General features: G+C 43.0%; 1 protein-coding gene across 3 annotated transcripts; it reads left to right on the forward strand.

Moving 5' to 3' along the window:
* The first annotated feature begins 2,475 nt into the window (after positions 1–2,475).
* On the forward strand, positions 2,476–20,993 carry dtx2 (deltex 2, E3 ubiquitin ligase). 3 transcript variants are annotated; one of them, XM_085364712.1, is made up of 9 exons: positions 2,476–3,077; positions 3,542–4,127; positions 5,675–5,733; positions 10,045–10,275; positions 11,608–11,675; positions 12,561–12,728; positions 16,404–16,565; positions 17,791–17,880; positions 19,527–20,993. In XM_085364712.1, exons 1-9 carry the CDS (start codon positions 2,777–2,779, stop codon positions 19,773–19,775), a joined length of 1,914 nt encoding a protein of 637 aa, XP_085220838.1. In that variant the 5' UTR covers positions 2,476–2,776; the 3' UTR covers positions 19,776–20,993. The 3 variants fall into 3 exon arrangements, with proteins under 3 accessions (XP_085220838.1, XP_085220839.1, XP_085220840.1); XM_085364713.1 differs by lacking the exon at positions 16,404–16,565; XM_085364714.1 differs by lacking the exon at positions 10,045–10,275.
* The last annotated feature ends 1,939 nt before the right edge of the window (positions 20,994–22,932 follow it).

The raw sequence follows: 22,932 nt of genomic DNA on the forward strand, positions 1-22,932 counted from the left end.
ACAAAATCATTTTTAATTGTATTTTTTAATGATTAAAAAATGTTTTTTAAGTGCAAGACTCTGATCCTGTATCACAGGAAACAGCAGACATGCAGGCAGCTTTGCTCATCCTTTTGACTCTCCTTAAAATGTTGTCTGTAATTTGTGTTGTGATGACCGTGGTGAAGGCCCCAAGTCAAGACACGTCTGTCAAAGAATGAAATTGTTCTGTATTCTAAAAGTATTGCTGGAGCTTTAAGCTCCTTTGCTCCATTATTCCATTTTCTTAACTTCTCATCCAGCTGAGGGTCACAGGCATGCTGAAGCCCACCCCTGCTGTCACAGGCCTGAAAGGTGGGCACAAACTAGTCACTGTGCCTAAGCATGCTTTTTTAAAATTTATTTTGCTTATTTACAGAATCACTGGTCCATGGCTCTCGTTCAACTCTATTTTCTCAGTTTTAAGAAGCGTGTGACCTTCAGCTCCAACCAGGATTGTTTAAGTGGGCTGAGAAAGAGAGAAAACCGCCCCTAGAAACCTAATCATAGTGATGCCTGTGGATTATTGCAGGGACACTGCTTCTGTTCCTGTTAAATTTTTAAATGTCATTTCTTATTGCTGCAGGAACCACAAACAAAGTTCCAGTTACCTTCATTGTACTGAGGAAGAAGGCAAAAAATCTCAAATGCATATTTCACAACTTCAGCTAATAAAACCAAAACTGTGTGCACAGATAGATTTATTAAAAAAAGTTTCTATGTCATGCGGGCATAGGGACTGCAAATGTTCCAGTGTTTTACAGTGTTTCTGCGTTCTTGTTGCACGCAAGACAAAGACGAAAAATAACAAGAACATCAGATGCCATAAATTAATTTAACACTGATAAATCTGAAAACATTTAAACTGCAGGACTTTAAGAGCAGACCTCAGGAAAAGATGACTCAAAGCAATGTTCTCACTGCTAAATCATTTGACTCTGTCTTCAAACCAAATAATGGCTGCTTGCATCATTTTTTACTGTCATTTTTTTGTGTGTGCTTGTGGAGACAATGTGTTCTAGTTACATTAGAAAAACCATAGATGAATGGTTTTATTTTTATATTGAAACATCAGATCCTCGTCTTTATTAGTTATTATTATTACATTTGTCACTTTGAAACTACTTGGCATGGGCTTGGCTATTGATTATATGTCACTTTGTGGGCTAAGGGGAAAGCTCAAATCCCATTTGGCCACTACTTTAATCAATGTTCACACTGGTGTCAGAACTGTCTAGTTCTATTATCACGTAGCAGAATTTAATGAACACCATACTTACAAACTAGATCCAGTAATAATCTAGTTTGGGTGGCAGATGGATCACAAAGCCATTTATCGCCATCTTTAGTCTTATACCTGTGCTAGCACTGGAATTTTGGGCAGCATTCAGTTTAGTGGTGTCTGGTTAATAATTAGTCATTACTCAAGCAACCAGCCTGAGGTTTTAGAAGGTCGTTTGGTAGATTTTCATATGCATTTATTTGTGTCATACCCATTTATCTCCAGTTGAGGGCAGAAATACTACTGAGGGGGTTCTAATCTCCTTTGAATAGAGAAGCAGGGAAAGAAGAGGGGGATAGTGTGAAAGAAGAAGAATGCAACCTTCATGCGCACCTTGTAAGTGAAATTTTTAGAGGTGAGGTGTGCACAAAAAGCTTTTGTTTTAATCATCTGACATGAGAAATGGTGCTCCACCTTAAGAACTACCAACCCCCACTCCCGCAATGCCTTAAATAAATCATCACTTTGCACCACCACTTGAGCCAAGGAATGAAGACTGTCTGCGTGTTATCGGCTGAGATAAAAAAAAATAAAATAAAAAAATCCCAGATCTTTGCGGCTCCAGATTTCACCCGGAAACATTTTAATCACAATTTCATTTCACAAAAAGACATTAGATGTATTTGATGAGATTTCACTTACACACATATGGGCCCCTTGTTACAAATAGTGGATATTATTATAATACGGTTATTATAGTTAAACCAAATTAAAAACTGAAATTAGGTGTGAGAGGGGGAAAAAGTTGAGTTAAAATAAAAGCCTAGACTTTAGAAAAAAAAATTAAGTGAAGCAATAATTACTTACTTACTAAATTCTTAGTATAAAATATAAATTTTGTGATGGGGCATTGGTGCCTGTGTCTATTGATACTGGAATGTCCGCTTGTCTCTGTGTCAAGTATTTCTATCGCTGTATTGTATTTTTGCCCTAAATCTTGCCGCTGACATATTCCACCCTTTACATTATAAATAAAAAAATAAATCTAATACTTAACCGAAAGAATTAATCAAAACAAAAAATCACAACAAAAAAGGATATTAAATACAGTCATAGTCTGTGTCACTGTGGTCTAAAATAAATATAGCTTTCAGAAAGGGAAACCTACGGTTTCTGTACGTTTTCTGTTTCAGATTGAGACGAGCTGAGTTGTGATATTACCGACGGTCCCTGAACGCAGCGGCAGAAGAAGGACGGATTCCTGGCAACGCCGCAACAAAGCTAACGTTAACCATGTACTGCTAAACCGTGTGAATGCATTAGCTTCGCAAACATGTACTTATGTGTTTATCTGGAGTGTTTACCAACTGATACCTACCTCATAGCTTCCTCAAAGGCGCGTTAACACATTCACAATGGAATTTTTTAACGAGCCAAGCTAGCCCAGCTAGCACACTTTGTCTTCGTCGCAGCCACAAACGGTTGACTAGCTAACCAGAACGAGTTGTTGTTAGCTTCGGGCTAGTTTTGGCGAAAATGGCAATTGTGTCTGGGTCCTGTGCCAGGGTAAACGGGTCTAGAAACGGGCCTCCTGTGTCCTCTGGATCTGTCGGGCAGTCTCAGCCCATGATAGCGGTGTGGGAATGGCAGGATGACCAGGGTTACTGGCGGCCTTACAGCGGCCAGGTGAGCGCCTACATCGAGCGTTGTCTGTCACCGCGGGGCCACAGAGGAGGAGCACCCGGCTCTACGAGCATCTGTCTCGGACAATCAGACCCCAGCCTGTCGCCTTACCTCATTGACATACCAAGCTTGAAGCAGTTTCGACAGGACACAGGTAAACATATCTAACACGTCATGGCATGACCTTAACGTTTATTCCTCGTTAACAGTTTTGCCTCAAACCTCACAGGCCCGGTTGGCTGTAACGTTAGCCGGCTAGCATTAGCTTGCAGGGCGCTGTTGTTATGATTCATATAAGCTGAGAAGTATCCATAAAGTTACAGTTCTTTAGCGACATTTTTACGTGAACCTAGCTACAAATCATGAAATACGTCACAACATTGTGAGATTAACATCTAAAGATGCTTGGTGTGTCTTAAACTGTCATAATTTTGTGTGTCTGTATGTGTGTTTAAAATTAAGTCATAGCCATGTATGTAATGTGTCATTAGTTCTGGCATACAAGTGAATGAACAAGGGGCTTTTCGTTTATGTCTTAAAAACATAACACACACACACAACGTTGCAGTTTTAATTCCGTTTATTCACTAAAAATCAATGTGCCTCTTTTCTTTTCAGGTAAGACCCGGTCAGTACGCCGGTCTCTGTTTGCCCAGTCCTCCGGCCTTGGTAGTGGTGTTTACTGGGAATGGGCCAACGATGAAGGAGGATGGACCCCATATGAGACGCGAACCTCTATCCTTTTGGAGCACAGCTATCAGGCTCGCCAAGGCACAGCAGATCTGGGCCCCCATGGATACAATTATATAGTGGATCTCACATCTCTGGCGCAGGTTAACAAATCGACGGGTTTCAGACGCCAGGTGCGACGCCAATGCAACCTCCCCTACCCGCTGGCTTCTTCCGGACCCCCAGCTATCCCCTCGGGCCCCGCCTGCTCCTGCCAGCAGTGTTTAAGCCACAGCAGCACCGGACCCATGCCGAGCCGTTCGCGACATTCCTTCTCGTCAGGGAGTCTGAACCGGCCTAGTCTTCAAGGCACAGGAAGGGCTGTGGCGGCTCATCCTACTTCTGTCTACTCCCCGTACCCCAGGAGACCTCTCTCAGTTGGTGGCATGTCCTGGGGCAGCCCCTGGGCTCCACCGACATCTGGCAGTCAACTTTCTGCACCTCTGACCAACTCTACCAGTGCCAATGGGTTAAGGTTGGTATCTGATACCTATCCTAGATTGTGTGATTTGGATAGATGTGCAGGGTTCATGTTACAAGGTCCTCTATCTGCTTTCCTCCTCTTCCTCTTTGTCTTTCCTGCCTCTGTCAGTGTTGACCTTTCTTGTAAAACAGGAAAGGCAGAAAAAAAAACAGATCTGTAGCTCCAGTACTTCATTGGTATGTTTGCTTTGGCTCACTTCCTGTGACTCTTGTCTGTGTTATCACTGACCTCCCTTCCTTTTGTTCCAGCTAGCAGAGAAAGCTTACTTGCAGCTTCTCTGGGCTTTAATGTTTTTTGCACGCTGAGTTTTAGCCACTAGAAATTAAAACTAGTGTATTAAAAACATGGTTGCTCAGTAGACAAAAGAATTGTCTAAATCTTTGCGGTGAATGTTTACATTCACTAAAGCCCACACTTTCACATTTCTCATTGAGGTGTATGCTTTAAAAAGAGAAATTGTTGCCATGTATTTAATTAAATTTTTTTAACTCCTGGGTGTGGATGCTAAAGGAGGCGCACCCATGCATGGAAAAAATAATTATTATTGTGTAATAGTACATCATAATACTCCTTTTCAAGTACTTTAATTGCCAAGTTTTTTATGACTGAAAAAAATGTTGCAAGCTTCCTGTCCATTGAGTAACTCCACCCTTTTGGGGCACGGCTGCCTGTGGTGTTCTCCCTCTTTGGCAGCCGGCTTCAGCTCTCTGTTGCTCACTGTGTGGCTCTCCTGGGTCACTGTGCCGCCTGGGGCTCGCTTCGCCCCATCTGTGCCAGCAAATTTCCTGGCGGGTGCCCTTGTAACATGAACTGCATGGTCAAAAACATCCGTTAGTCTGGAACCACCATCATCCTCACCTCTATTTCAATTCCTTTATTTTGTTTTTCATTTGAATTGTATTTATAAGTTTAAGGTCAGTCACTGTACTCTTATGTTTAACTTAATGAACAATTGTATTACTATCTTTATTTTTACAGTTGCGGACATGCTGTCATAGCCCATATTCATTCAAGCAATATGTTGTTCAGACTGTAGTGCACAGAGCTCTTTGGCTACAGAAATAGACCAGTACCACCTCAGCACTGAGTCAGTGTTGCCTTTTTGCAGCCCTTTAACTGGATTTAGTTTAGCGCTCCATCATACTCGAGGACTGACAGCTGCTTTTTTTTCTCCTGTTGCAAAGTAAACACATTCATTGGGCACATATCCATCTGTGTATTGACTGCAGAGTCACGCTCCCTGGTTGCTCTGTGCACATGCAGTCACTGCTGAGTTGTTGTTAATCAGTCTTAGACATGGATAATTAGTCATTCACTGAGCTGGAGACAGTCAGTAAAGGTAAATAAGCCTTATGCAGTTACTCCCTGACAGGTCTAATTTTCTTGCTTCTGGATCTAGTGCCAAAGCTTTTCATTTTCTCTGATTTCATTGAAAACTAAAAAGGTTCTTAGTTCTTGTTTTGTTCTTCCTGTCTGGTTCATTGTTGCTTTATTTTTATGTTGACTGAATGTCACCGTCTCTGTTTCCTGCCCTCCAGTGTTCCTTCCATCTCTGTGCAGCTGAATGGATCCACCAGCGTGAGCTCTGCCCTAGCAGGTAAATGGGTCACTGACCATCCATCCTCAGCGTAACCCCTGCTCTGTCTATCCTTCAGTACACCTCTCAGTCAGTTTCAGGTTTTATTCAGTAGACTGTTAGTATTTTAGATGCCACTCCACTGCATTTGTTTTCCCTGTGAGTGTCCGTCTGTTTAGGAAAAATGTGCCAGGAAAAGCCTGAAGGAGGGAGGTAAAAATAAAAATGTGCGCACCCTAAATGTTAAGCAAACATCAGTGAGAGGCTTAACTGATACCATCCCATTTGTCATAGCAGTGTACCTAAAAACAGCTTCTGAAACAGCCCTATTTTGTGTGTGAGTGTGAGCTCACACAAGTTTCCTCATGCTGTGCAGAACATTTGGCTCTCCATGCAAAAGCATGATTAACTTCAGCATTCAGACTTGATCCTATAAGACAGCTGTGGACCCCCACAACCCCACCCAGCTCTGGTTTTTGATTGATCTCTTAAGTCTCTAACAACATAATAGTTGGATGCGCAATTGCAGGGTTTTTCTTGCACATACAACTTTGGTGCACAGCAAAGAGGTTTTGGATTTCTGCCAAAAGGAAAATCGCCAGCACCGTGATAAGAACACACTACTATTCAAGCTTAAAAATTCATTTTAAAATGGCCAGAAAGGACAGAAAAACATCTGTTAACTAAGGCAACACACACTCTTCTGCTTGCATGTGTAGAGACCCTGCTTGACTTTGACAGGGCCCAATGTGTTTCATTTGAGGTAAGCTTGTAGTGAAGGCAGACATGCGAAAGGTCAGTGTGACAGAGGAGGATACTAGGGATGGGGTGGGATGGAGGGAGCAGCTGAAAGAAGAAATGTGGTGAATCTCTGACTTAATGTTTCAAGCAATCTCAGGATCACCACGTATAATTATTATTTTTTTCATAATTTCTGTAGTATTTTCCTAAAAATGAAAATGCAGAATCCTGCTATGTTTGACAACATATCTGCATGCTTCATGTCTTAGCTTAATTAAAAGGCCAGTATTTCAAAGCAATTTCTAAATTTGACTGCTGGTCTTTGCCACATTTTATATAGATGGTGGAGTAATATTGTTATGACCATACATTTTCAGACTACAAAAATCCTAAAGTGAAAATTTGATTGACTCCAGAATACTAACTCGATTTAACTGTACGACAGTCCAACTGATAAGGGATGTTTGAGACCAAAAGCAATGCCGATATTTCTTGATTTAAGAATCTGATATATCTGCCTTTTTTTCCCCAGGCACATTAAACATAAACAGATATTCCTAACATTTTTTATGTGTAATAATTTACTCTGACTATTTACTAATGGCTACTTGGGGCTCTACAAAACCGAGTCAACCTCCATAGACTTCCAATGATTTATAGCCCAGTTATAATGAGCTACTTTGGTCTCTGTCTCTGATTTCATTCTTTATAACAACTGTAAAGGATAGCCTTTTCTTTCTCAATCACCTGTTTTTAATTAAGGGTCACAGCCACACTGTCATGCCAACAGCCGCTAGCTGCCACCTCCGACTCACCTCGGCTGATTTGAGTGGCTGTGTTTGTGGTTGGTGCCTTTGGTTCCAGCATAACAAGCAGATAAGCATAAGAAGTGGTGACACCATCATATTTGTTTGATGTAATTGGAAGGTATCGAAAGACTGTTTGCAGCCAAAGGCTTATTAACACTTGTGAAGTCCTGTCTAATCCAGGTGGTGTGCTCTCTTTTTTTCTCATTATTAAATATGTTATAAATAAAACTTTGAGCATAGTGTTTCACACCTTATTTCCCACTTATGAATGACTCATTGTCACATATTTTTAGCACATTGATTTTCCTGAGGTGGTAAAATCTGAGTGCAGTTTGATGTAGTACATCAGCAGGTTGTAATTGTCATAAAATGGCAGAAATGAAAAGCAATGCATTATTTTGTTCTCTGCTGCTCACTCCTAAAAATTATGAGTCAGGTTGTGTGCTATGACAAACTGAATCAATACAATCAGCCCGGAAGAAGCAAGTGGACCAGAACCTCATTAGTGAAAATGCTGAACTGAGACCCGAGGAAATAGTTTCAAATGGAGGGTCACTCTTACAGTTTCTCCTCCAAATGTACAGCTTTAATGGTCTTTGTTCAGGAATGAATATTCATAGGAATAAGAACTGTAGTTTGTACAGTTTTGTCAAGAATATAAAATAAACAAATGTATTAATTTCCTGGTTTGAGATTGACTCGAACTCATTCCCACGTTAGCTTTGTTACAGACTGGTGCAGACACACGCTTAAAGTAAATTAAATTATCTTTACATCAAATGACCAACACATGCAACTGTTTGCATGAACGTTGCTTTGGTTTTCACTAGCCTGCCATTTTCATACTGGAAAACAGGGGAGCTAGAAGATTGAACAAGCTGTAAAGGCATCAGTCTCTGCTTCAAGATTGTCTCCTGGAGCAGCGCTGCACCTCTTCCTGCACACCTGATTTTGGAACCTTTGGATTTCAAATAACCTTTTTTTTTTGTGGGAGTGAAAGATCCTGTTTTCTGTGGGTCAGGTGTTAGCATCTAGGGGCTACAGTTTGGATAGTTTGCAGTTAATTTTGTCCTTCAGATTTCTCGGGATATTAAAGTACAGCCAGAATATAAAAACAATACTACTGGATTTTCACGGGGAACCAGTGAACTGTTCTTCAAAGATGAACGCTTAATTATGAGTTGTGACATGCTAGCTTTACCAGTGGCAAGTTTCTTTTCTTTTAATTATGTAGTGGAGTAATGTTTAAGACTTGTTGGCGGCTGTAATCATCTTCAGTGGCATCTAATCTCATTACCTCATGTTTTATCAGTCTGATGCTTGGTGTCGTCTTCCATTTTTGTTATTTCACAGCAGTCATCCTACCATCCATAAACGATTTGATTTTTTTTGTCTTTAATGACTTGGTGACAATCTATATTCCTCAAAAATCATGCCAGCCTCTATCTGCATTGACAGTCAATCTTGGAGATGCAGCTCTGATCACCAAGGATGCTACTGAGCAGAGATAAGTTTGACTTGCGTGGTGAAATTGCATATACGCCCATTAAAAGTGGTAAAAACAGGACTTCCAGTGGGCTGGAAGTGATTCAGAGGTGCCCAAGGAGACAACCTTGAAGGAAAAACTGGCCAATTAAAAAAAAAAAATGTAAATACATTTATAAAATATGGAATTTTGAGCAGAGCTGTAGGCTGCATTTAAAAGATGCCCAAAGTTAAGTTAACATCTGTTCGTTCTAGTGAACAGGAGGGGGCGACTCTTCTGTTTGGAAAAACAACTGTAGTCTATAGATGTCTATGGTAAAACTAACCCACCACTCACTGGATCTGTGACCTTACTAAACACTTTTGTGATGAGTTTGTAATCTCAGTCACTAGTTTGAAGTCTAGTTGGGTCATGATGTTGATTTTTTGTGTTTTGGTCTCATTTAGAGTAAAGTGGCTAAAGCAGGGTGTGCAAATGCATGAGCGTGCAGTAGCCTTCATCGTGTCCTCAGCAACCAACATCTTCAGGTCTTAGTTGAACTGTGTTAAATATTCTTGTTAATCAGTATCAGAATAAAGAGACTCAGTGACCAGAAAACTCCTGAGCAGCAGCAGTTTTGTAGCACAACTGGAGGCCCATGTTTTGCTAATAGTTAGCCCAAGTCAGGCTGTACCTGCCAAAACGGTTGACTGCACTCAACCGAGTGTTTTACTTTTGTTTCTTTTGAGTTTGACTTCTTCATTTGTAAGAGAATGGAAGTTCTATTTTTACCTGTCCTTAAACGGTACCGCACTTAATCGTAAAATTGAAGCTTTTACTCCACATTGCAGAGGGTTATTGCGCTCTTGTAAATCATTCCCTGTGGCCCGACTGGTCAGACTTGGAGCTTGTGGGCACAGTCGATTCCCAGTGAATCTTTTGCTAGCACCAGGACGCCCTGTGTTTTGCCCTTAGCTGATGAGATTTATGTCACCACTGCAGCAACATTAGCCGTGTTCGCAATCAGCACAGTGGATTTAAGACGAGGGACAGCCACAGTAAACCAGATTAATTTGTTGAACATGAACAGTATGGGTTTAATTTGAAAATCTCTGCCGTCTGAGTGTGATGTTTTTTGTAAGTGTGTATGGAGAAGGCTCGATGTGGGCGCGTCAGCTGCTGCTACCTCTTGATTTGTTCCCTTCTGCCTCCTGCATATCTCCACTTGCCTCCTGCCTTGCTCACCTGCCCCACTCTGCCTTGTCCCATCCCGCCTCAACCTAAACCAACCCCCACCCTACCCCCCTCCACTTCCAGGCATGGCCTCCATTTTGATGTCAGCAGTGGGACTCGGCGTGCACTTCACCTCTGCCCCTCTCCCTCAGCAGCAGCAGCATCCGCCGCCACAGCATCAGCAGCCTGCTCCTTTCTCTCTTCCTCCTCCTCCTCCTCTCCTTCCCCCAGCCAGCAGGCCCATCAAGCCCCACAGCAGCAGCAGCACCAGCACCAGCAGTTCAGTTAGGAGAGCAAAGAGGCAGCACAGGAGAGGTAGCTACCACACCATCAGTCCTCAAATCTACCTTTTTTTTCTTTTTTTTCCTCTCATCAACATCATCGTCGTCCTGTGATCTGCTTTTCATCCTCAAGCACCACACGCTTGAGGAACATTAAATCCTGCATTGACTCACTTTCACGCAAGTGTACTGACTATCTGTGTTGGCTTTGATTCAACTATCACAGGCTTTTCTGCTGTTTCCCCCTCCAGTGTCATTCAGGCTCTTCAACTCCTGCACCTCATTAGCTTTAACTTCCTTCTTAAGTCTGCCTTAAGTTGGCTAAATGCGGCAAAAAGATGCTCTCTGGCAGAATGTTTCAATTCTAAATACAAGTGTATAGATATGGGTGATAAACTACAGGAAGAAAAACCTGAGTAAATAGTCTGTGGGGGGCAGTAAGTGCAGATAAGAGGAATATCTTGCCAAGCAGCTCAGAGTGGAGCCACTCTCTCGGCTTATGGTGGCGTTTGTTTTCATTTGTAACATATTTATTACAGCAGCAGGTCGTCGTTTAGGGGTGTTTAGGTGCTTATGACATCAGGACAAAATGTTGGTACCGTTCCAGCTTCTCATGCAAAACGACATTTGAAAGAAAAAGCTGCTGGAGGTTGATTCGGTGTGTGTTAAATGGGCTTTGCTCATTTTCTGTAGTTTGGTGTCACTCGGCTAATATGTTACCTGTCACTTTCACATTATTGCTGCCGTTCTTTGTTTCTCTATGTTGTCACAGCCGCTTGTTAAAATAAACAGGTCACGTGTCAGCGATTAGAAGCATAGTGAGTCTGGAAACGGGTCAGTGAAGTTAATGTTTTTTGTGTTTCTCAGCTGGGAAGAATTATTCGATCTTTAAAAATCTGTATTTAAATGGAGCTGTCTTACGCAATAAACGTAAAACGATGAGGATGAGCGTTTAGTTAGCTCGCAGAGTTTTCTTTCCTAAACAGACTTGACACTCACGCTTGTGCATTTGAGAGAATATGTTAGAAAAATGCAGACAGTGTCTGTTTCAATGTCTCATGTTGCCAATCAACATTTAATGCTTGTTGTTCTGCTAAGCATTCACGTCTTCCCTCTGCATCACATATTTACATCGGCTGGTTCTTGATTGGAGGATGTTGGTCAAAATTGGACACAATTTAATGGTAGCTGGAGTTAAACATGGGAAATGTCTGACTGAAATTGTATTTTGAGATTGTGACACAAACCATTTCATTTCATCTCATCAGAATCTCTCTTCTTGCTGCTTCTTGTATGCTTGTGGACTGGCCTGTTTTGACTCAATCGCTCATTGACTTTGCATTTTCTCCTTTTGTTCCTCTTTCAGCATCAACTCAGAGACCCGAGGAGGTGATTCAGCGCTACATGGAGGTGGTGGCTGGAGTACAAGACGAGGTAAATGTTTCCGTGTTTCCCCCATCTACTCCCAGATCTGTTAGAAATGAAAAAAAAGTTCATTTATTGTTTTGATGAACAATTCTTGCATGAATCGGATTAATGATTCTTTTGGTCAGTATTGAGGTCAAAAATATTTTACACAATTAGCCGTTAAACACTCAACGTCAGTCTTTTTGTTACTGGATTTCCATCATCTTTAAATGTAATTCGAGTAAATAACCCTTTACCACTTCTACATTGGTTCAAGCCCCACGTCTGATAACATGTCCACGCAAATTGTCTTTAACTTGAAGAGTATAAGAGATAATCTGGTTGGGAATTATTCCCAGACTTTGTTTTCTCCTTAGCGCTCCTCCCTTTAGCGGCTGCTACAGCGGATCATCACACCACAGCATCCTCCTCTGTCACTCCAGAAATCTGTGGTTGTCCTCTTTTCTTCCCATCCTTTGCCCAGTATACCCACCATCCCTCCTCTGTGCACATGTCCAAACAATCTCAATCATGTCTCTCTAACTTTTTTTCCAAAGCTCAACCTGAGCTGTCTCTCTAATGTTCCCAATTCGGTTACTCCAAATCAAACTTTAGCATTTTTAATTCTGACACCTGTAGCTCCACCGTATCCTGTGTTGTGACACCTGTAGCTGTTTCTGCGTGTCCTCCTAGACCAAAAGACTTTCTGCTGTCTCGGCTCAAGCTTAACTAAACACTGAGTTTGGACTTAATAGAGAACCACAATTCAAAACTGAATGCAGCACAAAAATTGTTTTATCTCAGCTGTCTTGTTCGATAGTGATTGTTGAGCCGAATGGTAAATAAGTTTCTGTGAAGTGAGTTTGTGTTGTGTAATTTTGCTCTGAGCATAGATATCTCATGTACCTTCAGGACTGTATTATCTGCATGGACCAACTGTCCAACCCATCTGGCTACGAGACCCCATCCACAGAGGAGGGAGGCCAGAGCATCCAGCCAGACACTGTGGGAAAATTCATCAAATGTGGGCACACCCTGCATATGCTCTGCATGCTGGCCATGTACAACAATGGAACGAAGGTAAGAGACTTTTATCAGCAGTGTAGCCTCAGATCTGAAGGACGAAAACCACCACAACCGTGTGAGGACTTTTATTTAATCTTTATTTAACCAGTAAAAAAACCTGAGATTAAAAACATCTTTAAAAAAGTGTCCTGCCCAAGAGAGACAGCAGTACAGTCAGAAGTTGCATAAATTAAACCCCCCACCCCACAGGAAGCCAGAGGAAGTAAAAAAAAACAACAACCCACACCCATAGATTACCTTATTTGTTCGCCCCAGCTTTATCTCGGCTAAGTGTGAAAACCTCTAATGGATTTGGCACTAGTTTATGGGCATACTAATTTCTCTGTATCACTAGGCATGTTGGTAGCTACATCTGTCATCATGTGGCCGCAGACATGTAGTGACAGCGGTTTGGGGGAGTAGAGCAGCATCACCAACATTTGTAACATCACCAACAAAACAATTTCCCAACTGGTGTTGATTCTACTAAGGCCGAAGATGGAAAGATGCTGACTGTAAGAGTCTGTAAGTCTGATGGCCAGGAAGCCGGTCCTGGCTACAGCACTAGCGCCTCTGCCATGTTTGTTTCAGGTCATTTCAAATGCAGATATGTGGAATAGCATTTAGGATGAATTTCTACTTCAGAGAATAATACCCTGAAACAAATTCAAATTCAAATTTTTATTTGTCACGTACACAGTCATACACAGTACGATATGTAGTGAAATGCTTGGACAACTGCTCGTGACCTAAAGAAAACAAAAAAGGAAAAGGCTATGAATAAGAAAGGAAATAAATATGAAAAATTAAAAAGGGTAAATTTAACTAGGAAGGAATAAAATATAAATTAAGGTTAAAAATGAAATAACTGTACAACACAAATTAGAATGAAGGGTAAATTTAACTGGGAAGAATAAGATAAAGATAAATATATAAATTAAAGTTGAAAATAAAATAACTGTACAACAAAATACACAATACACAATATAGAACTATATAAGAATGTATGAAGAAATCTAAATATAAATAAATATATACACAATAACAGCAGCTGTACAAGTATTAACCGGAAATGAAGAATATAGTGACCAGTGTTGTGCAAAACCAAAGTCCAGAAAGTCCAGTGTGTGTGTAAGAACCATATGTGTGGGTCAGTACTGTGTGGTGGTGTGATTGAGAGACCGTATCGCCTGCGGGAAGAAGCTCCTCCTCAGTCTCTCTGTGTTGGTCTTCAGGGAGCGGAATCGCTTTCCTGACCTCAGCAGAGAGAACAGTCTGTTGTTGGGATGGCTGAGGTCCTTCACGATCTTCCTGGCCTTGGTCCAGCACCGCCTGCTGTAGATTGAGTGCAGGTCAGGGAGCTCGGAGCGGATGGTGCGCTCAGCTGACCGCACAACCCTCTGTAGAGCTCGTCTGTCCTGCATGGTGCTGTTCCCGAACCAGGTTAAGATGTTTCCCGCCAGGATGCTCTCTATGGTGCACGAGTAAAAGTTCCTGAGCACCTTGGAGGGCAGTTGGAAGTCTCTCAAGCGTCTGAGGTGGTAGAGACGCTGTCGGGCCTTTTTCACCACGGTGTTGATGTGACAGGACCATGACAGGTCCTGCGTGATGTGAACTCCGAGGTATTTGAAGCTGTCCACTCTCTCCACTGGGCACTCGTTGATGACGGGGGTCTGGTAGTTCCTCTCCTGCTTAGTGCTGAAGTCCACTATCAGCTCCTTTGTCTTACTGACGTTTAGAAGGAGGTTGTTCCTCTGGCACCAGTTCTCCAGATTCCTAATCTCCTTCAGGTAGGCCGTCTCGTTGTTATCAGAGATCAGGCCCACCACGACGGTGTCGTCAGCAAACTTGATGATGGTGGTGGAGCTGGTAGTGGCCACACAGTCATATGTGTACAAAGAGTACAGCAGGGGGCTCAGAACACACCCCTGGGGGGCTCCAGTGCTGAGAGTGGTGGAGGCTGAGACATGTCCGCCCATCCTTACTGCCTGTGGTCTGCCAGTTAGGAAGTTGGAGATCCACTGACACATAGATGAGCTGAGTCCCAGATGCTCCAGCTTGGTGGTGAGTGTGGAGGGAAGTATGGTGTTAAATGCAGAGCTGTAGTCTATGAAGAGCATTTTAACATAATCCCCCCTTCTAGTGTCCAAGTGAGTGAGTGATGTGTGGAGGAGATGAGAGATGGCATCGTCTGTGGAACGATTTGGACGGTAAGCGAACTGTAGTGGGTCCAGTGTGTCTGGTAGTGAAGAAATGATGAAGTCTCTGACCAGGCGTTCAAAGCACTTCATCACTACTGAGGTGAGGGCTACAGGGCGATAGTCATTGAGAGAAGCAGGGTGGGGTTTCTTCGGGACAGGAACAATGATGGACTCTTTGAAGCATGTGGGGATCACCGACTGAGATAGAGATGTTGAATATCTCAGTGAACACAGGAGCTAGCTGGTATGCGCAGTCTCTTAGGATACGACCTGGGAGGCCGTCTGGTCCTGCTGCTTTCCTGGTGTTCACTCTCTTGAAGGCTCTCCTTACTTCATGCTCGGAGATGACGAGCACGTTTCCGGTGCTGGCAGTATCTTCCTGTCTGCAGCCGTTAGCGCCGCTAACACTAGCATTGTTGGAGACCTTAGCTGCAGCCTCGAAGCGAGCATAGAAAGTGTTCAGCTCGTCTGCCAGAGTCACGGCCGCGTTCGTCATACCGGTTGTTGGTGCTTTATAGTCCGTTATTGTCCTTAGTCCCCGCCACAGGCTCCTAGAGTCACTCTGTTGGAGTTGTGACTCTAGTTTCCTCCCGTAGCGCTGCTTCGCCTCTTTCACCGCCCTCCGCACGTTATATGACGCGGCTTTGTACGGGTCCATGTCCCCCGTCATGAGTCCCGTGTTGTAGGCAGCGGTGCGGGATCTCAGAGCGTTGCGGATGGTTTTATCCACCCACGGCTTCTGGTTGGGAAACGTTGTGATAGTCTTTGTCTCCACGGTATCATCCGCTAGTTTCCCGATGAATCCCACAACCGCTTCCGTAAACACGTTGACGTCATCGTCGGAGCTGTTTCTGAACATGCCCCAGTCTGCGTCATCGAGTGCGTCCTGTAACGCGGCCACCGATTGATCCGTCCAGCGCGCGACCTTCCTCTGAACCGGAACTTCCTGTTTTAGCCTTTGTTTGTATTTTGGCATGAGGAAGATGGCGGCGTGATCAGATTTGCCAAACGGGGGGCGGGATTGTGCCTTGTAGCCGTCCTTGACCGTAATGTAGCAGTGGTCCAGTGTCCTTTCACCCCTGGTGGGGCAGGTGATGTGTTGATAAAAGTTCGGCGCTGCGCGTTTGAGGTTGGCGCTATTAAAGTCCCCCGTCACAATAAGCGCAGCGTCCCGGTGTTGTGTCTGGTGCTGTGTGAGTGCCTCATGCAGCTCGCATAAGGCGGTGACCGTGTCCGCTTGTGGTGGAATATAAGTTCTATAAGTTCAATCTTTGTACTTTTACTTTTTTTTTTCCGCCACAAACAGAATAATTGGTGATTAATTTTCTCTCGATTGACCAGCCGACTCATTTACTGCTCATTGATTGCTCCTTCAAACTTGCTCTTGCATCATGATCCACTCATGAGGAAGTTGTTGAGTGTTTCTGCTTGTTTCTACTGATGGTTTGGTTGACGTGGCTCTCTGGTGTCTTCGCTTCCTCCTCCTCAGGATGGCAGCTTGCAGTGCCCCTCGTGTAAGACAATCTACGGCGAAAAGACGGGCACCCAGCCGAAAGGCAAGATGGAAATATACAGCATCGCACAGTCGCTGCCAGGCCATCCAGACTGCGGCACCATCCAGATAATCTATAGCATACCACCCGGCATACAGGTACTGCTGCTGGTGCTTCTTTTTCTTTCAGCTGCTCCTTCTCTGCCTCCATCTCACCCTCCACCCCAACCCTCTGCATGTGCTCCTCCGCTACATCCATGAATCTTCTCTGAGGTCTTCCTCTTTTCCTCCTCAATCATCATCCTTTGTTCAGCATATCCACTGTCCCCCATTTGCACATGTCCCACGTGTCTCAGCCCGAGCTGTCCCTCTGATGTACTCACTCCTAATCCTCTCCCTTCTGGTCTCCTAGCAAAAATCTCCTGATCTCCAACTCTGCCACCTCCACCTCCTGTTATTTTGTTAGCTACATCATCTCCAAGCCATACATCAGAGCAGATCCTCACCAGCCGAAAAAGCATGTTCAGGCAGATTGTTCAGATACTGGACACAATCTGCTGTTGCTAGACTTGACAGGGTGTCAAAATCGATAGCACAGATTCGTCTGCTGTCCCTGGAGAAAAGAAGCTCCTGGAATAGTTAAAAGGAACCAGAATCATAGAAACTTGTACTTTAGAAGTAGACCAGTTACTGATGTTATACAATGTTACAATAACAAGACAAAAAGGTCAAAACTCCTGCAACAACTCCATTGTCAGACCATCCTCAATGTGGGCCATGATCACAACTTCCACGAGAGCTGGGAAAAAGGAGGAAAGACCATCTTTCTGTTGTATCTCGACGAATTTTCCTCAGTTTCATACTAGGAGCAGAAGCATGAGGGGAATCTCGAACTCAGGAGTGTTTTTGTATGTTTGTCTGTGTCTGCGCCAGCACATTTGGATGTCTAATTAGAGGATGACTGGAAGAAAAACTGTTGCCTGGACGACAGCTTGTTCACCATTAGCCAGGGCTTTCTAAAGTAGTTTAACAGTCTGATGCTCGGCTTTGCTGCTAAAGAGCCTTTTCCTGCATGCTGCTGTGAACGGCTCAGAGTTACTTCCTCCTTTTATTACAGCGTTTTAGGAAAGAAAGCCCAATTTCGTTCGCAATTTCTTCTGTCTGTAAATCTGACTTTTATGTATTTATTTATAACCTCCACATACACAGCCGGCCTGAAGTTGTAAGCACTTAAATGCAGTTTGTATCGATCTGTTGGTTTACTGTTAACAATCTGCAAAATCTTTGATTAGATTATCCGACTGTTCCGAGTGACCTCTCTCTCTCTCTCTGTTGTATTAAGCTTTATAACTTAACATCAGTCACTTTGTGTCCTTGTCACCAGGGTCCCGAGCATCCCAACCCAGGCCAGCCGTACACCTGTAGAGGCTTCCCTCGCTTCTGTTTCCTGCCAGACAACGACAAGGGCAGAAAGGTAAGAACATCAACTTGCCGGAACTCGACAGGCGAACGTCATCTACCCAAACATCGGCGTAGTGCTCCACGAGGACTCCAGCGCGCTGTTATCATTAATGTTGTGCTCATTTATAGGGCTGTGTTGTTTTCATGGTGCATCAGTGCCTCATGCCGTCTTCACTGGTAACCACAGTCGTACTCTTTAGAGTCTATAAATAATCTCTTATGTAATTCACTAATGGAAAATTGGATTAAATTATTCCAGTTGTAGTTTATCTGTGCCGCGCCGCAGACTCATTTCCAGCAGCAGACGCTGGCGGGTGAGCGCTGCCTGCACTGCATGGATGTGAGATCATGAAAATATCCCCACGTTGGGGACACAGCCGTATTGTATTTTTATAATGTAGGCTCTCTGCTACAGTTCATGACCTCAATGATGTATTTTGTTTTTCATGCCATAATGAAATACATGGATGGATTCAGGTCTGGACTGCAATGAGACCAGTTTGCTTGCAGATAATTAAATAAGACAAGAATGGAAAGAAGGTAAAAGTTAGAGACCCTAAAATAATACGGAGAAAACCCCAACAATTAGACAAGCCCCATCTGGTCTTTAAGTCTGACGTCATTAGGATCCAAACTCCACTTCAGGTCCCAAAGTCAAAGGAACACTGCAGCATTACTGAGAGTTACAAACTGTCTAAATTATTTTATCTGTAATAAAATCCATCCATAAAAACAGATTCTATGAAATTTAACACAATTAGCAGGAAGTTAGCTCGCTAGTTTCCACCTAAACACGATATAGCATGTTCTGACTGACAGATTTCTGAAAAAATTAAAACGTACAGCTCTGCTGTCACTTCCAACATAAATGAAGAAAAACTAAACAGCAGTGACGTTTGTAGGGTTACTGAAGTTGGACTAGCTGGTACATAATGATGTGCTACGTGATCGCTAGCAACACAGTGATGTTAGCATAACATAAACACAGTGAAGCTGGAGGATGAACGCTAACTTTTTTCTACTTAATAAAAGTTAACATGAGGGTTCCCGATGGTTAGGGACAAATGCAATCGCATGGCAGGATGCTGTAAACGGACCAAACTTCAGTCAGGAGAACAACTGAGATAATCCATCCACAATACGAGGTTAGTCATTAATATTACAGCTGGGCTGTAGTTACATCGTAAGGTTTTAAAATCTGAGCTTTCAAACGTGCTGCCGATGAATAATGTTAAATAAAACCGAGAGAGGCCGACAGTTATCACTGATTTTTCTTTTTTTTTCTTTTTTAGGGGCTTGTTCAGATTAAATAGAACAAGATACAAAGCATTAAAGCATGTTAAAAAAAAAACCCTAACGGCCTTAATAAACGCAGAGTAGTTTAAACCCGGTAGCAGGGTTCATAAGTCATCACTTAAAGACCACATGAGCAAGCACATGGCAACAGTGGGAAGGAAAAACTCCCTTTTACCAGGAAGAAACCTCTCACAGAACCAGACTCGTCTTAAGTTATTGAACAATTGTTTAATTGAGCTGTGAACTATTCAGTGACACAAACAAAAGTAACAAATCTATATTTTAAAGGCTGGAAAATGATGAGATGATAAATTTCAAATCCAGCCGTGTCTCACAAGCGTTCCTTGTGTTTCTGCTGTAAAGGTCCTCGAGCTGCTGAAGGTGGCGTGGATGCGGCGTCTCATCTTCACCGTGGGAACGTCCAGCACCACCGGAGAGCCCGACACAGTGGTGTGGAACGGCATCCACCACAAAACCGAGATGATGTCCAACTTGTCGGGCCACGGCTACCCTGACCCCAACTATTTGGACAATGTTCTGTCTGAGCTGGCCTCTCAGGGCGTGACAGAGGACTGCCTCAAACCCCCAGGAAGCGGCAGCGGCGCCAGCTAGGCCTCAGCTCCGAGCTTCGCACGCTTCCACTCACCGCTAACCCATCGAGAGTTAACCCTCCTGAATCCTCTGCTCTATGCCCAGGTGGACTTCCTGCAACATCTCTGTGTTAATAAATTCATGTCAGCGTCCACCCAAACCTCATGGAGTGAGTGAAGGGAGGGAAAGTGAGCTAAATAAAAGCCTTGAATCTTCTTTGAGAGGAGACACAGTTGGAGTAGAATTGTTTGGTTGCATCACGTGTTACAGGAGATTGGACTCAGATTAAAAAAAACAAGAAAAAAGCAGCAGGGCTCCACTGACTGAGCCCTCCATCAAACCTCCATCAGCTGGAGGTTCTTTCTGTTTATTTGTTCGTCCGTCCGTTTGTTTGTTTGTTTTATTCTATTCTCTTCTTTTTCTCATCAAGCCTCATCTATATCCCCTCATTCGGTTTCCATGAGAATGAGAGCTTACACTGGGGATAAAAGGTCTCACAAGCACTTTAGTTCTGACGCTGCATTTAGCTGGCATGATGTGCGATCTCCCCATAAAGGGCAATTCTTCTTCTTCTTCTTCTTCTTCTGTTGTTTTTAAATTGGTAACTAATGCCAAAGTGTTTCTGCTGAAAACGTTCACGTTTAGCTCAGCGACATGGACACCTCTCGTAGCAAACTCCGTATTGATGAGAAGAGGCAATATTTACTGTTGTAAATAAATCTAAAAAAGAATTAGACAAAAATATGTTTAAAAAAACATTTGACACTACTTCTGATCTGACCGTGATATATTTAACAATTTGATGAGAAGAAGCACTCACAACAGTCTGATTTAACTTTTTATTTTATTTTTTATTTTCGGATGTGCAGAACCTACGCCACGTTAGGTTCGCTCTCTTAAATGTTTTACAGTTTGTGTTGCCGTGTGTGACACGGGGACAAGGTGTATAGCTCCCCGACGACCTCAGTTCTCCTGTCCAGACAGGTGTAAACGGCTGCCGAGATGAAACAAAAAACAAAACAACGGCTCTGGATGAGAACATTTTTAGTGTGACAATCAAGGTCATCGGACTCGTCTCGATTTTAAAGAAAAAAAGATCCTGCGGGTTGCCGCCTCCTGTATTCACGTGCATTATTCTGCTCACAGTACTGCAGTACAGTCGCTCAACTCAGTCTTGACATGTATACAAACAAGAAAAAATGGGGGGAAAAAAATATCTGCAATAAAGACATAATGCAAAACGAGCCCTGGTTCGTCTCTTGTATCCGAGTATCTGTTTGAGCTGATGAAGCTTCAGTCTGCAGGGTAGTGTTGCAGTTTTTGTACTTTAAGGTGCTTCAGGTCCTTGTATGCGACCCCCGCTAATTAGCTGCTGTATGACCACTCGACGTGATCATCATGGATAATGGCTCTCAATACATGGCTCCCTGAAGCATTATAGATTGGCATCTAATCACGTCCAGAGAGGGCAGAAAGAAGATGAAGGTGGGAGATGTCTGATGGTGCTGTAGGTGGTCACAGCAAAACGCATTATCCTGATTATTTGCTTCTGTTTGTTATGGTGAAACGACAGCTGGGTTTCCTTTGCAGGAAGTGTGGCCTCAGTACACTTAGAGGAGCTCCTCCAATTAAAGGGAACCAGCTGAGGTGGTTCTGGTATCTGACTAGGACACATCGGGGATTGCAGGGATGGACTGCTGGACGGGATGGACGTCCATCAAGTCTACATACATCTGCCAGCAAAACAAAGAGTCTCCAAACATCAAAGAGCGAGAAGGTAAAGGTTCTTTGGCAACGCTTATCACCTTGACTTCTTATCTTCAGCCTTCACCTGCACCTGGTAAAGATGCAGAGCTGCAATAAAATGAGTCTGTGTATCAGCTGCTTCCCCGTTGCCATGACGATGAAATTCCAGCATGAGCACCTCTTCAGTCATTTGAGGATACAGAATAATGTAGATGAGGAAGTAAGGTTTTTCTTTTTGTACCTGAAGTCTGTGAAGCTAAAAAAAAAACCTATTAAGGCAACACTTAAATCAGTATAGCATCAGGTGAGTTAAGTAACAGACTGGCCTACTCTAAAAGTAGATTCTATCACCACACATTATCCCCATAAACTTTGACATGAATTTCTGAAAAGAAATCAGTGAAACTGTTTAAAAAAAATTACTATTTTTAAAAATTAGTTGATCTCTTAAATTGTAAGAAAAACATGTAAAATTGCAGAGCTGTAGCTCTTTGATTGTCCTGTCAGAAAATTATATTTTATTTATTTTTACAGTGTATCATTGTTTAAAAAAAAAAAAAGGGAAAAAGATGACATTTTCTGTCATTTAAATTTTTTTATCTATTACCTAAATATTTTGGTGTATCATGGGGGAGATCTTTATCAGTAAAGATAAAGCTGTAAAACTTATAAAAGTTTTCCACAGCTTTTAAGTAGGGCCGGATTAGAGTCTTCGCTGATCTGGCCCCCAGCCCTTATGTTTGACACTCATAATCTAAACCAGGGTTGGGCAACTCCAGGCCTCGAGTGCTGGTGTCCTGCAGGTTTTAGATGTCACCCTGGGTCTACACACCTGAATCAAATGATTAGTTCATCACCAGGCCTCTGGAGAACTTCGAGACATGTTGAGGAGGTAATTTAGCCATTTAAATCAGCTATAAATTTAAATCAGCTATAAATGTCACCACCAGGAGGTGGTGTTAAAACACCACCTCCTGGTGGTGACATTTATATCTAAAGTTGCAGAAGGAAATTACATAAAGTACCTTTAAAGCTCAGTGGGGATGTAAAAGCTTTATCTACCTAACCCCTCCAGTTTAACTCCAGACACTGGATTAATGTGTTCTGATCAGATTCCACTGACTGGTCTAAACATGAAACACTCCTAGTTATGACGCAATAATAGGCATGGGTCAAGTAGAGGTGAGGTGCCTGCATTAGGCGCCAGTTGTGGCATGAGTTCAGGTTTATTAATAGGCTTAAACACGGGCCAGCTTTAGGGCTTAAACTTGGCCCTGGGTATGAAATGCTGCAGGTTATTACTGGTCCTGGGTCACCAGATGCTGCTAAGAAACCAATCCAGCCCCTCCTGTTACAACATCTGCCATGACTTTTTGATTCAGACATAGCTCAGTCCCAGCCACCCAATCCCACGGCTGCTTATTCCACCGAG

This window comes from Diplotaxodon limnothrissa, linkage group LG10, assembly GCF_057381915.1.
Source record: "Diplotaxodon limnothrissa isolate DT_005_m linkage group LG10, D_limnothrissa_male_GT1.1, whole genome shotgun sequence".
Classification (NCBI taxonomy): domain Eukaryota; kingdom Metazoa; phylum Chordata; class Actinopteri; order Cichliformes; family Cichlidae; genus Diplotaxodon; species Diplotaxodon limnothrissa.